The sequence below is a fragment of the Pterocles gutturalis genome, unplaced genomic scaffold (assembly GCF_000699245.1).
Source record: "Pterocles gutturalis isolate BGI_N339 unplaced genomic scaffold, ASM69924v1 scaffold1967, whole genome shotgun sequence".
Lineage (NCBI taxonomy): Eukaryota > Metazoa > Chordata > Aves > Pterocliformes > Pteroclidae > Pterocles > Pterocles gutturalis.
The window spans coordinates 24,433-38,015 of NW_010114951.1; the positions used below are offsets into that span (position 1 = coordinate 24,433).

Sequence of the window (13,583 nt, forward strand, 5' to 3'; positions counted from 1 at the left end):
GACACTGAGGATGCAGGGAAGAGCTGCTACTCAGAGGAGAACTGCCAAGGAGATCATCACATCTTCAAAACTCGGGGGATCAAATCTGTATTGTAAATGCTCTTCCTTGCAAGATGTAATCATCTGAGCTTTGCCTAGAACCAGGACTTGCCTCTTGAGTCACAAGCTCATAGCAGGAAATATGTGGGGATCTGACTTCCAGAGGGGATTCCCCCATTTTGACTGCAGAAATTTCTACGCTGACCCTATGGAGGATGCAGAACCCACCCTGGGTTCCCCAAAGGCAGCCTGGAGGTGTGGGTCCCTCCAGGAGCACCTGCACAAAGCCTCTGCCTTTCACCCCCCTCACTCCCACCAACCACTCGTAAAACGAGGCGAAGGTTTACACCAGGACTGTGTTTTGGCAGCCAGGTATCTTTTGAACTGACCAACACGCTACCATCAGGCAGCATCCTCACAAACCTCCTCTCACGCCACTCTCCGATGTTTCCCACATATAACACACCAGCAAGACAAGAAATAACAGCCCTAATGAGATGCTTTGCCCAGACATGCCTTTAAGAAAAGTTTTCCCTTTCCACCTTTTTACTGGGGTTCATGTGTGTTCATAGTTATTTTAGGTAAAGAGCTGATTGGGCAATGCTTTCATAGGCTGATGAGCATTTAATTAGGTAAAAGTTTTCTCTAATGAGGAAGCGTTGTGTGATCACATTTAAGGGAGTGCTTTTAAAACAATTTAGCAAGGAAGGGTTCTTAGTCTTCTTATGAATGTAGGCAGCTAGTGCTTGGTAGTGCCTAGCTACTTCACTTATATTCCTTTAATGGAAAAATTATGAACAGTGTCAGCCACTGCTATTTTTTTTTTTTTCTAATCAGGGTAAACCACTTCAACTCCAGCAGGAAAATGCTTAATACAACGTAACCCTTTAAGATTAGGTGTATTGACCATTTTCCAAGTTCTGCATCCCTCTGAATGCAGCAGAAATGCCCCACATCTGCCGGACGTGTGCCTGTGACATGTGTAATTACCTGGAGAGCAATGCACTGATTTCCCTATTGTGAAAATCAGCCATACAGAACACTTACCGGGCTCTATTCCTAAACATGCAGGCACTTCTCATTATTCACATGAAGTCAATTTCCCATAAAATAGTCCTTCTCCAACTAAGAAATGCAGTCTCAGTTATCTCATAACAGAAGGAAGAAATATTTTAGCCTTATAATTAATTGCCCGGTTATATTATTACAGGAAGACACTTCAACAATACGCATTTTGGTCTTACCGTAGGATGCATTTACCTTATTTCACAAAGCATCCTTGAAAACAGGACTTCTGAAAGCTTTCTTTAGAAAGTAAGCTTAAGCTTCTTTTCCAGTAAAGCACAGGAATAAATCACCCTGTATTTATGAACTACATTTAATTCCTAAGCACCTCATTAAAGAGAACTGAACAGGAATAAAATGGCTCCTCTCCAAAACAAAGCAAAGGGTAGAGAAACTACATCACAGTAATTTAAGGAGAGAAGCAGGCTCTATCTCACTGAAAGCCCAGGATGATATCTGGGTTAGGGAAGGCTGTGATTACTTGCTCCGAGCTGAAATTCAGCTGGGTTCTGGATGCGCACACTTTTAATCTGCACCATGTGTTATTTATCTAGAGTATGCCAGGGTGCTAATTCAGCTTCCCCACTAATTCTTTTACCAGCTATGTAAGCTCCTATGGCTGAACGTCTCTTCCCTAATGTCGAACAGAATTTGCTTATGTTAGCTGGACAAAACATCAGCTGCTATTATTGTTTTGTTATATTTATGTCATACATAAATAAATACTGAGCCCAGCACCTACACAGATCGCGTTCACATCCCTAGTTGCAATGAGTTGTTGTTCACTATATAAAATATGAACATATTTCTGTTTCTCCAGTCTTGGACTGTCCAGACTGTCACGCTCCAGATTTGATTTGTGAAAATCTGCAAAAATTCTGGGTATCATCTATTCTGCCACCCGCAGTATTCACTACATGACCATCTGCCACATCTAGAAGCCAGGCAGGTATTCAAGGCATCCGCAGCGTGGTAGAGGGCAGAGCAGAAAACACAGGGATGCGTCTTTACACGCATTATCGGCTTCGATCTCCTACATGGTCTAAGGTGGAGAAGCAGGCACAGACGTGCACAGAGGTCCTGTCCCCTGGGACCAGAGAGGACACTTTCCCACCCCAACCACACTTCTCCCAGCAGCGTCTCTGCAAAGCCGGCTTTAAGCAGCACGAGTGGATTTCACTCCGTCCAAGAAATTCAGTGTCAAAGATTCACCTCTGCTTAAGCTGGGTCACTGACTAATACGTTTTAATATTGGAAATGTGATCTAACAGATAAGGAGAGAAGAAAAAGCATAGAGGGGGGAAAAAAAGTCAATTGAAGGCTGATGTAAGTCACTGGCAGTGAAAAAATGATGGCTCCAGTGCCGAGCGTAGGCACAGCACATCGCCACAGAACCCAGTCATTTTTAGATCATTAAAAAGATAGCCAGGCTAAGGAGAAAGCAGAAATCAGCACTTCATACAGTAACTCACACTATTGTACTGAAGACCTTGTGGGGAAAGACCTGCGATACAGTACTTTAAAAAAAAAAAAAAAAGGAAAAAATGATAAAAAAGGCTAAGCTCTCCTGAAATCTAGCGTATCTATTTTCTTGTTAGAGTTATTCTATATAATTAAATTATAGGTCACCATGACTATGCCCACTCAAGCACATTTACTCCATAAATCTTCTTTAATACCTCTATAAGCTTGCAGTACTTGAACCCGTACTGTTATAAATCGCTGCTGATGGCTGGAAGATGAGGTGCAGAGGTTTACCGCTCCTGAACTTCCCCTGCTTCCCTACGGATCTTACCAGTGCCGCAGAGACATCTCTGACCCGTGAACAGCAGCCTCAATCAATTCTGCCATATAACGGTGATTTTTGTCGGTGACCCCCCCACGGGAGTCCCAAGGGGAGAGCAGGAGGAAGCCGTACCTGGACTCTGCAGGGAGACCACGGGCCCAGCAGCCAGCTGTAGCAGGGCTTCACGGGGCAGCTGCGGTGCTGGGTGAGCTGCTCCGGGCAGGGTCTGCCCTCGCCCGCTGCCCGCAGGAGCACCGAGCGCCCGCGCACCATCTGGCCTAGGCGAGGGGAGAAGATGGGACACGGTGAAGGAAAGCAAGAGAGGCAGATTTTGTGATTTAGCGTCATTCCCAGTTCATTATCCACCACTAAAATCTGTTTAAAAAGCTATTAATTTGGATAATATGGATGTAATTATTAAGTCTAAGTGATGCAGTCACTGATATTTTCAAATACAGTTTTTAAACACACTTTTGTGTGTTTTCCAAATATATTATTTCTTTATGCGACACATTTAAATACTTGACTAAACCCTGATTATTAAATATGACAAGAAAATAATTCCTATGGCAGCAACATTTCTGACATTACACATTCAATATGTTTCCAGAGATTCTGAACAAATGAAATTTTCTTTTTATGAGCAATTATCTGCATCTAATTTGAAAACTGCAAACACTCTGGTGGCTATTACCACCCATAACCACTTCTGCCATTTCCATTAAAATCCTATTTATTATTGGTGAAAACTTCTTTCAGCCATTGAATGGAAAAAGCAATTATGTTACTACTTTTGAAATAATAAAACTGAATATATTCATTAAAGTTACAGCAATTCAATTTCCGTCTCCTTTGCTGTACATTTACTTCCAGGAATGTCTTTACTCAAAATGTTTCAATTAGAATCCCTGCTACAATTAAAAAGAAAAGTGGAAAAAAAAATCCAACAAAAAACCCTTATGTAACAGGATGTAGAAGATTGTGCTGGGGATAAAATTTCTGCCTTGACTTTCAATAGGCAGTTAAAAAAAATAAAAAGTCTGGGTAATAAGGGCACACACGTGCAACAAGACAGATGCAAGTGGTAATTGCTAACTCACTGAAAAGGAAAGAGGCAACGTGTCGCAGTGGAGCACTGCCCTTTGTATCGCAGTCGTTCAGTTGCAATGGGGAGTGGTGGGGAGTCCAGGGGGGAGCAAACACCCCCATGAAGTGGGGAGGCTGCGATACTCAGCCAGACCCTCTCCCAGCTATTTACACATGCACTTTTTAATGAAGGGAGCTGCAGCTGGATTTAAGGTACATTTCTAATAACTGCCATTGTGACTGTCTACAGAGCAGGGGCTCCAGAAACATCTCAGCAAATAAAAATTAGAAGCAGACGCACCTGAAAAAGCTACTGACGGATACCTTAGCAAGCTCTCTTACCTTTCCCATGCTATTCCCTTGCCCTGACCCATTGAATTCCATTTTGAAACCCATTGAAACCAATTTTAAAACTTCTTCCTTTTCCAGTTCTAACCCCCTGGACCTGGGGAGTTTGTAACAGAAGTGATGATAAAAGCCCTTATCCACATGACTCTGTATTCAGCCACCACAGAATCAGATACATTAGGAGGTGGAAAAAAACCCTACCAGCTGAGAGGAAAGGAAAGGTAAGAAACTCCCGCGGTTCACTGGGAGTCAGAGCAAGGGAAGAAAAATCCCCAGCCCGCTGCCGGCAAACCCCACAGCAGCCCTCCCCCGCCCAACAGACGAAATGCACTGTTTCTTCCTCTCCAGCAATGGAAGAAATTTGACGGATTCTTCTTAATTCTGAATGCTGAGGACTGGTGAGCATTGGAAAGTGAAACCATGGGAAGCCCGTGGCTGTGGGGTTTTTGCGATGCCCTGGGACAGGCGGCTCACACGGTGCAGGGAGCTCCGCGGCCCCAAAACGTCAGCTATGGAAACAGAGATCTAAGCTTTAAAGATCTGATTTCATTAGGGGGGACTTGAAAGCCTGAAACATTCATCAAGCTATTTTAATTAAAGAAATAATTTCCTTTTGTACACTCTGTTTAACATCTTTCTAGCAAAATGTAAATGGGAAGATCATTGAACAGAAAAGACAATTTTCCTTTTAAGAGGAATTAACAAGCGTTCTGTTTTTATTTACATTTTATTTTCCTACAGCTGGTTATCCAAACCATTTAAACTCACAGCACTCACAATGGTCAGGTGGTGCTTGACTCATTTAGTCTATTACTTTCTTTACATACCATGAATAAACCATCAAAGAAATAAATTTTGTTGAAATCTTGCTTTCCACAATCACTGCAGTGAATTTCTTAAAGCTCTGGTTTGGTTTTTTTTCACTCCATAAACGTTATGTAGGTGCTTGGTTACAACTCAAGCAGCAGAAAAACTCCCTATCTTTACTTTTTAAATATCTTTTTTTGCCTATGGAGAACAGAATCTCACTGCATCTGAAATTAATTTGCTTCCCATACAAACTCTGGAAGAGTCAAAGCAATCCTAGTTGTTTCTTTAAATTTCCCAGTGAACTTTTCTTTCATTTCGCCATGAATTGGCCACATCTCTGTTTCCTCTGCTCTGCAGTGCTAAATGATACGAAAATTAAGACAGAAAGTATGCTGAAAATTGAAAAGAAGTATTTCTTCATATCCTCAAATTTGTCATGAGTTCTGAAAGGGGAAAAAAAGAGATGAGTCTTGCTAATGTCAGTCACTTAAATATCTGTTTTGTATCAGCAGCTAAAATTTCATCTCAGAAACATAGGATCATATTTTTAAATCAGAAGAATAAGATTTTTTACCCCCCAAAAATCTTGTCATTCCTTGCATTTCATTCCCACAAAGTCATGCTATGTGGCTGAAACCAAGATGACTAAAGAGTCCATCGCAGCCAAAGTTACCGACATGATGTTCTCCACTTGATGAGCCTGTGCAGAGCACATAGAACAGCCCTGTCAAGCCACCACAAGACTGAAGCAGGGATCAAGTGACTCCCATACAGCCTGGAGGTCCAGTTAGGTCAAGTCCCAAGCAAATGGGACAGGTGATAAATGGGGCTTTTCATCTACTTCCCACTGCCAGTCCCACCAGCAGGCAATGGGGCATCCACAGCTCTGGGGGAGGTTTCGGTGGCCCCTCTGCCAACAATGCCTCCCAGCGCCATCAAACCAGAACTTAATGAGTTGGAGTGGCACTCGAGAAAAAGTCATGAGAGTTTTTTCTTCAGGAAGCAAAACCAAAAATATTTTTCCAAATTGGTGAAGAATCAGTAAAAATGTAACCTCTCAATTTTTTCAGATGTCTGCACATCCCTGTCCCCATCATTCCAGCCTCACGGGTCAGTCTGGTGTTGAGGTGCCTGTCTCTGCACCCTGCTAGGATCTCTTCTGGGCTCTGAGGACACTGGGTGACTCAGGTAAGTCCCACCGTTTGTCTGATGAAGTCAGCTTTGTAAGTGGCAAAGCATGGGTTTAGTTGTTTTTATACTATTTTGCACTCCTGCTAAGCATCTTGGGAGAAAAGACACAAGATTGGAAAACGTTTACGTAGAAAAATTCATCATCTTCATGTTTTCATTTGCCTTAATAAAGGAAACACAATTTGCTGGGGATTATTCGTATCAAACATCTTTCCAGTAACTTTGATTCAGGCCGCGGGGGCATAATCCATTAAGGCAGCACTATACATCTTTTCATAGCAGCACAGCAACTGGTATGAGGAACCCTAATATATAACCCAACGTCAGCCTAAAGCCCTAGCCAGCATCCTGAACAGCTGCTGCCCAGAACTACAACTGCAACAGGCAAATATCAGTTACACATCTCCGTAGGCTCAGCCAGGCAGCAAAGAGAGCTCTACTTGACTCATCATCATTTACAAAAATCAATATATTCGCCTTTGGCTGCTGTGTACCAGAACCATATTAGCTGTTAGTGCCACATCCACAGCAGCACCGCTTCATGTTTAAACACATTGTTCCATCAAACAGAACCCGAGCAAGAGAGAGGTACCATCCATTAAAATACACCATAGCAAACCGAGTTACTGGAAGAGATGGACAGAATAAAAATGTTAGCAACAATGCCTGAGTTAAGAAACACACGAAAGCATAAACCCAGCAACACTAAATTTTTATCTGAATGATATTTAAATTATGTTTCTCTTTGAAGCTGTTTATGGTACTTCAGCAGGCCCTTCACACGCTCTCCAAGAAAAGCCAGAAAAGCAGAATATTGCTGTGAGCGGAGCCAGTAATGGTGCACGCAACTGATTTGCTGTGAATTATTTCCTAAGTGTGCTTCCAAGTCCTACATTTTAGCTTTATCAAATAGTGGGCAATTACTTATTTGGCAAAGGGAAGCTGAATCAGTGTTTACAACAGTCGATTCCCACAGCTCCTTTATTGTCATCCTTTGCTTTTCCCTGTCTAATTTGAGGCTTCATCCCATTCTCACAAATGCCAATGAGAAATTCATGATGATTTCAAAGGTATTGCAGTCTACGAACCTTCCGGTAGGAAACCCTCACTATATTCATCTGTGAAGCACCACCTGGAGATGAGTGCATAATTAACGTCTTCGCTGTTAAAGCCATCAAGTAGTGTTTATAACCAACTGGAACTCAGTGGAGAAGCTGAAATGACGGTGTTTCTGCTGTTGAAACCACACAAAGGCCACCACTGCCGGGCTGGTGCTAAGGTGCCTCCATCAGGGATGCTTGATATAGGTGTAGCTCCTTGCTTGATGGTTCCTGCAGCAAAATCGGATCAGGACTGGGGCTGCAGTAAAATAAACCATGCGTTCGGAATAACTTGGATGCAAAGCACTTTTTTTTTTCGTTGTCGCTCCTGCTTTAGGATGAGATTCAGAAAGCTCTTCAGGTGCTTGGAAAGCTATTCAAAAGATGGAGAGGACTGAGCAAAACTTGGCTTCCTTATGACACAATTTTTAAGACAGCGTTCCCAGCTGCTTAGCTGTCATGGGTTCACAAAACAGTATCTCCAGCTTTTAAACCGTACACGTCTATGGCCTGAGCTGTACGAGCCAGCTCTCCAGCTAGCAGTGTAACAGAATTATGATCTTTGAGGACCAGAAGATGACCCATAGACTGAGCTGAGCTTGGGCTTGACTGTGTGGTTCAAGCAGCCTCGATGAGGTTTGGCATCTACAGCCAGGACACTCCCTGGAAGGTCTGCTTCGGCAGGGCACGGACATTTCCAGTTTTCCTCTGCAGAAGCCCAGCTCTGATTTAGGACATGAAGTTAACTGTTTACGCCTTGTATGCATTGGGAACCCTCAGCTCTTTAACCTTTAGGATTTGCATAAGTATTTCAGGATCAGAAGCAGAACATGACATACCTTTACTCGACTACATACATCCCTTTGCAAACTATGCAATGTAAGACCTCAGTATGAAAAGCTTCAGGCATTATATAGGATGAGCTGCTCCTTTAGCAAGCCAAAAGCCAGAAAGAAGTTACAACCTGCTTTCGTATGCAGAGTTTTGTTTATTTTAGTAAGTCATTGAACATGCACAAAATAATTTAAGTCCATTCAGCAACATAAGCATTAACACTCCAAAATTGATTTTGAAGAAAAAATAAAATTTGGAATTAATAGTATTCCTAGTGTGTTGTTGTTAAAACACTATCTATGCATTATTCATTCTGTTAAGAAAGCACTACTTTACAAAAGGGCTAAAAGCTCAGCAAAGAAAGAACATCACTAATCCAAATATTAAGCTTTTTCCTGTAACATGCTTTGATCTCTGAAATCCATCTGAAGGAATCACTTTATGGAAGTTAAGAGCCTTTTTCTTTTTGACCTTAAGTGAATTTGATTCAAGTATACATTATGGGTCTCGAATCTTAAAGACCATTAGCTGTACGTCTAACGCACATCAGAAGCCTGGGAAATAACGTCAAGAACTTATTTTGAATAAAACCTTCAACACATTTCCTCATGCCAATGCTCTAAGGGTTTTTAAAATCATATAAGGTCTAAAAAGGTCCTAATCCTTTCACTTTTTGTATTTTGTATATATTTTATAGCATTACTGGCTATAGAAAACCTCGCTGAAGTTACTGGAGTCATACAAGTATGAAGGGACCTGTAGACACAAGATGGAGACCAAGGCATATACTAAATGATGAAAATTAGTCTTGGTGCTTTTTCTTCAATGGGTAGTAATTCTGTTACTAAGAGTAATTTCACCAGAGGATTTGTATTTAGTTATTTCTCTGTTTCTTAAGGATTCTGTAACTCTCCCCAGCTCTTTGCTAGCTCTATACACTCTCCCAGACTTAGGGGTTAATGTTTCCTGTGACTGAATCCTAAGAGTTTGAATTAAGTAATAAAATAATCCTCCAGGAATCTGTTCATTTGTTTCTTAAGCCGCAACTTTCACTTTCAAGTAGTTTGAAACTAGCATGCTTTGTTCAAAAAGCCCAACACCTCAGGACCTCAGGAGTCCAAAAACCACCTCTGAAGGGTTCGGGGCGGCTTGGGGCCATCCCTGAGCTCTGTACCCCTGCTCGGGGGCTGCAGGAGCCCACCTGGGGCTGGGGGCCCCACCTGTGCTGCCTTGCTGAGGCATGGGGGGGAAAGGGGGCAGTAGGGGACTCACCGCCGGCACCACACGTGTGGGAGCACTGCGACCAGGCTGACCACGCCGAGAGCTGGCAGTCCACCGCGCAGCCCACCATGCACCGACTGCTCGTCTGCACGGGTCTCTCCAGGCGAAGCTGGGGGTTGACAAGGAAACACAGGTGTCAGCCTCCCCGGTCCCCTGGCCACTTCCTGCTGCCCCTGGGCACTGAGGCAGGAAACCAAAACTTGGCAGCGACTCCAGTGGGATGCCAACGTTGCTGCTTACAGGGAGTTTTCCTAAGGACACAATTGGTGAAAGTGGTTTCAGTGTTGAACCACTTCATGTCTACAAGTCCTTCAGTGTTTGGGTCTTACTCTGAAAGGACGATTCCAAACTTCTAGTAGGGCACAATCTCCCCAGCGGGAAAGTGGCCAGCTTCCCTGGAGGGGTTCAAGGCCAGGCTGGATGAGGCTTTGAGCAGCCTGGGCTAGTGGAGGGTGTCCCTGCCCATGGCAGGGGGTTAGAGCTAGATGATCTTTAAGGTCCCTTCCAACCCAAACCATTCTGTGCTTTTATCATTTGCTGGAGCCACGGTGCGGGGTCTATAGCTGGGCTCCATGCTTGCTACTCCAACTCTGAAACCTCCCATTTGAGTGAAGCAGTGAAACCACCCACTAACACCCCAAGGATGCTTTTGTTCCCCAAAGCACCCAACTGCTGTGCTCCCAGTACCCAACACAACTTCTCCACCATTTATGGATGATGTCTTGGTGTGGATCAGAAGGCACCATCTTTCTAGAAACAAAATGAACCTCGGGTCGATGCTCAGCCACATGGGCACGCATGTGCCGTCCTCACCCGCTGGCAGAGCTGCGTGCTGACGGTGGCTCCGTCGCTGCGCTGGCAGCTCAGCAGGCGCCGACGCTCCCCGTGCCCACAGGTGGCATTGGCATCCAGCTGGCACCCGCTCCAGCCTGCGGACACACAGCAAAAGATGCAGGGTAGCAGGTCATGGCCATCATTCAATTTTCATGTTTTTTTCACTCAACATACAGGTTACCTTCCCCTAATGCAATGCCAGGGCATCCCAAACCCAAGAACAACCCACGCAAAAGAAAGTTGCTCTTGAAACCAAGCAAGTCTTGGAGGAGAAACCCCTTCCTTTGTGCTCAGATGGCTTCTTAATGAAACTGGTACATCAGAGTGCACAGAAAACTGTTAAACTCTGACAAAGTGTACCACTTCAACCCAGCTGGCGCATTTACTGTATTGTCTGAAGTAAAATTTCACTTTGATAAAGTAGCTGGGGAAGTTTCTGACGGGTACCTCTGGTTTAGCCTATTTCTTGTCTCAAGGCAAAGCTTTCCATTATTTATAACCAAGCTCCAATACTCATGAAATAAAAACAGTGTTTCCAGGAGAAGAAAATTCGTATCTTATTACTTGTCTGAAATTATGATGGTCAGAATACAAGAAAACTAAAGCAAGCCTCAAAACACCATTTAAAATAAACAAAAAAGCATAACACGAACAACAAAAATTTCCATACACCACCAACAAGTAGGAAGCATACAAGAAGAAAACCTATTACTTTGTGACTTCCTCCTCTGATAAACACGAACACATAAATATTCTGCATTTCTGAAATGTGATGGCATTGTCCTGCTGCCTGTCTGTTTCTAGGGCTTTTATTCCAACCAGGCTGAGTTTATATTCAGATATAACATTTTCTCCTGTTTTGTTCTCCCCTCCCACCAGCCCCAAACTCCTCTTAGATCTCCCCTCCTCTCTCTGCCTTTCTCATTTATCCGAGCTGGTCAAAACAAAATGAATTTCCTTTCTTTTTGTTGTTAGTTTGTTTGCAACAGATTTAATTGCTTCTAAGGTCCTAAATAATGCATTTTGCTCTGAACATCCTATGCCCACCCATATAACCCATATTGTCTTCAAACCAGACTTCTGTTGGGCATTATTTGCTTCACCAGAATCACACAGATGATACTCTTTTAACTGGAGTTCTGTAATTAATTCTGTTGATAACCAACCAAAAATTAGAGATCCCATTTAACTTGTTTTATTTCCAGTGTAACTAAATGACAACTTAAACACAAAAATTGTGCGTTTGCCCACTGACCTGTAAAACGTAGCCATGCAATTAACTTCATTGAAATCAGTGATGTCTACATGTAATTCTTTTAGTGTCAAGGGTTTACCCAACGCCACAAGCAAACATAACTAGAAACACAATTGGAGAAAGCCTTTAAGGAGCTGAATCTTTTATGCAAAGACATCTGGAAAAGCAGAATGTCCATTTAATATACATTGTAATTGGTGTCACTTCCTGCTCAGAGTATATTGGAAAGTTACACCTACCTGTGAGATTGTACTGATACTGGAAGCAATTTTGGTTAAGAATACATGGCTTCATTTGTGAATCTTCAGGGCAGGGCTTTGTATTGACAGAAGATCTTAGCACTTGTCGAGTTCGGGTTTGCATAATATTTGGATCACACACCTATATACAAAAGTGACGGACAGTACAAGAGATCCCAGTAAATCACACAGACATGGACCTCCTGAGGTTGTCACACGCACACCCACGGCCATACCGAGCTACGACATAACCACGCATCAGTTCTAAAGATACTTAAAAGCATTTGAAGGAAAAGAAATGTGGTTCAAAGGTAAGAATCCAATATTACCAAAAGTCATCTTTTTTCACCCTGATTTGGCTATTCTAGGCACTCATGTACTATTTATTTCCACAATTTTTTTTGTAAGGATCCTTGGGGACAATGGGATAAAGACTGTGACATTTTGCTGTGCTCTGCTTTCCACCTCTTTCCAGTAAAATTACTCTTTCTAGTAAAATGCTATTGTACTGATAATGGGACAGGATTTCTGGCACAATTAATGTGTTTTTAAGTAATAACTGGTGTTACAGCAGAGCTTTCATTTCTAGGAAGGACATTTGTAATTGCATCCAGATATGATGCTGACAACAAGATCGGGTGACTTTTCAAAGTATGTGATACAAATACTGATGTCCGACTGCCTATAAACCAGGATTTGCTTGTTTACATTTTCATGTGAATATGAACAAACTGAGGCTGGTTTTTGTTTCTGTTTGTACATCACAGGCACAAAAATCGGGGGTTTTTTTTAGCAGCCCTTCATCCTCACTCGCTTAGTACTGTGGCATGGAGCTGCTTTCTTTTCTATTTCACTGCAGACTTCGCAATAGTGATCAAATGCTTTCAGCCTTGCAAGAAACCTCATCCTTTTGACATAGAGAAAAGCATCTGCTCATGTCCACAAATCCCCTCCTGCAGCCTCCTGCTCATCCCTCCTCTGCAGCGCAGGAGAGCTCTCCTCTGGATGTCACATGGAGGTGTCAACAGGCTCTGCCTACACATTTCTTAAGTTTTTCCCTTGGTTTACTTAACTCAAGGCTATAGCATAAGCAGTGTCGGGGCTGTGGGGAATGTGGTGCCACTGCTGTGCCCCAAACCCGGCTGTTGCATCCACGTCTCATGTCAAGGGGAACTGTTTCAGGAGGAAGGAGTCGCAGTGCTGAAGAGTAAATGCCTGTGACACCGGGACAGACTAACTGCTGGTGAAGAGCACTAAGGACTGCTGCTTTGTCTCATTAAATGAAATTACAAGAAAAGCCTAAATAAGCTTATTGTGAAGCCAAGGTGATTACAGGAACACGTAATAGCCATTTCGGCTCCAAGGCTGGGACAGAAAAGCAGCCTCAAGGGTAAGGGCTCTGACCCGCTGAGAGCCAGCGTAATCCAGTACAGCGGGAATGGGCGAGTGGAAGTGGTCCCAGCAAACCTGATGGAAATAAATCCCTATTAAAGGTATTCAGAGCCATTTACGGAACAAAATGACCTATCTATTTCCTAACAATCTCTCATTAGGACCAAAAGGTTGCTCAGGAACAGCTAAGAAAACAAAAAAAACCCCACAATGCATGTAGAAATATATTTTCATAAATGCTTGGGAATTTAAAACGTGATTTTTCCATAGAGCACTTTAATTACAAAAAGTAACTAACAGTTTAAAACCACAGACTTATTATC

General features: G+C 42.9%; 1 protein-coding gene across 1 annotated transcript in view; it reads right to left on the reverse strand.

Annotated features, from left to right (window-relative positions):
* Positions 1-13,583, reverse strand: part of LOC104462846 (thrombospondin type-1 domain-containing protein 7B-like) — a gene marked incomplete at its 5' end in the record, with an annotated part of 96,667 nt that overhangs the window by 11,812 nt on the left and 71,272 nt on the right. Inside the window, 4 exons of the mRNA XM_010074976.1 lie at positions 3,023-3,168; positions 9,532-9,649; positions 10,354-10,469; positions 11,869-12,010. Of these exons, the coding sequence (XP_010073278.1) occupies positions 3,023-3,168; positions 9,532-9,649; positions 10,354-10,469; positions 11,869-12,010 (522 nt within the window). The remainder of the gene's footprint in view (positions 1-3,022; positions 3,169-9,531; positions 9,650-10,353; positions 10,470-11,868; positions 12,011-13,583) is intronic.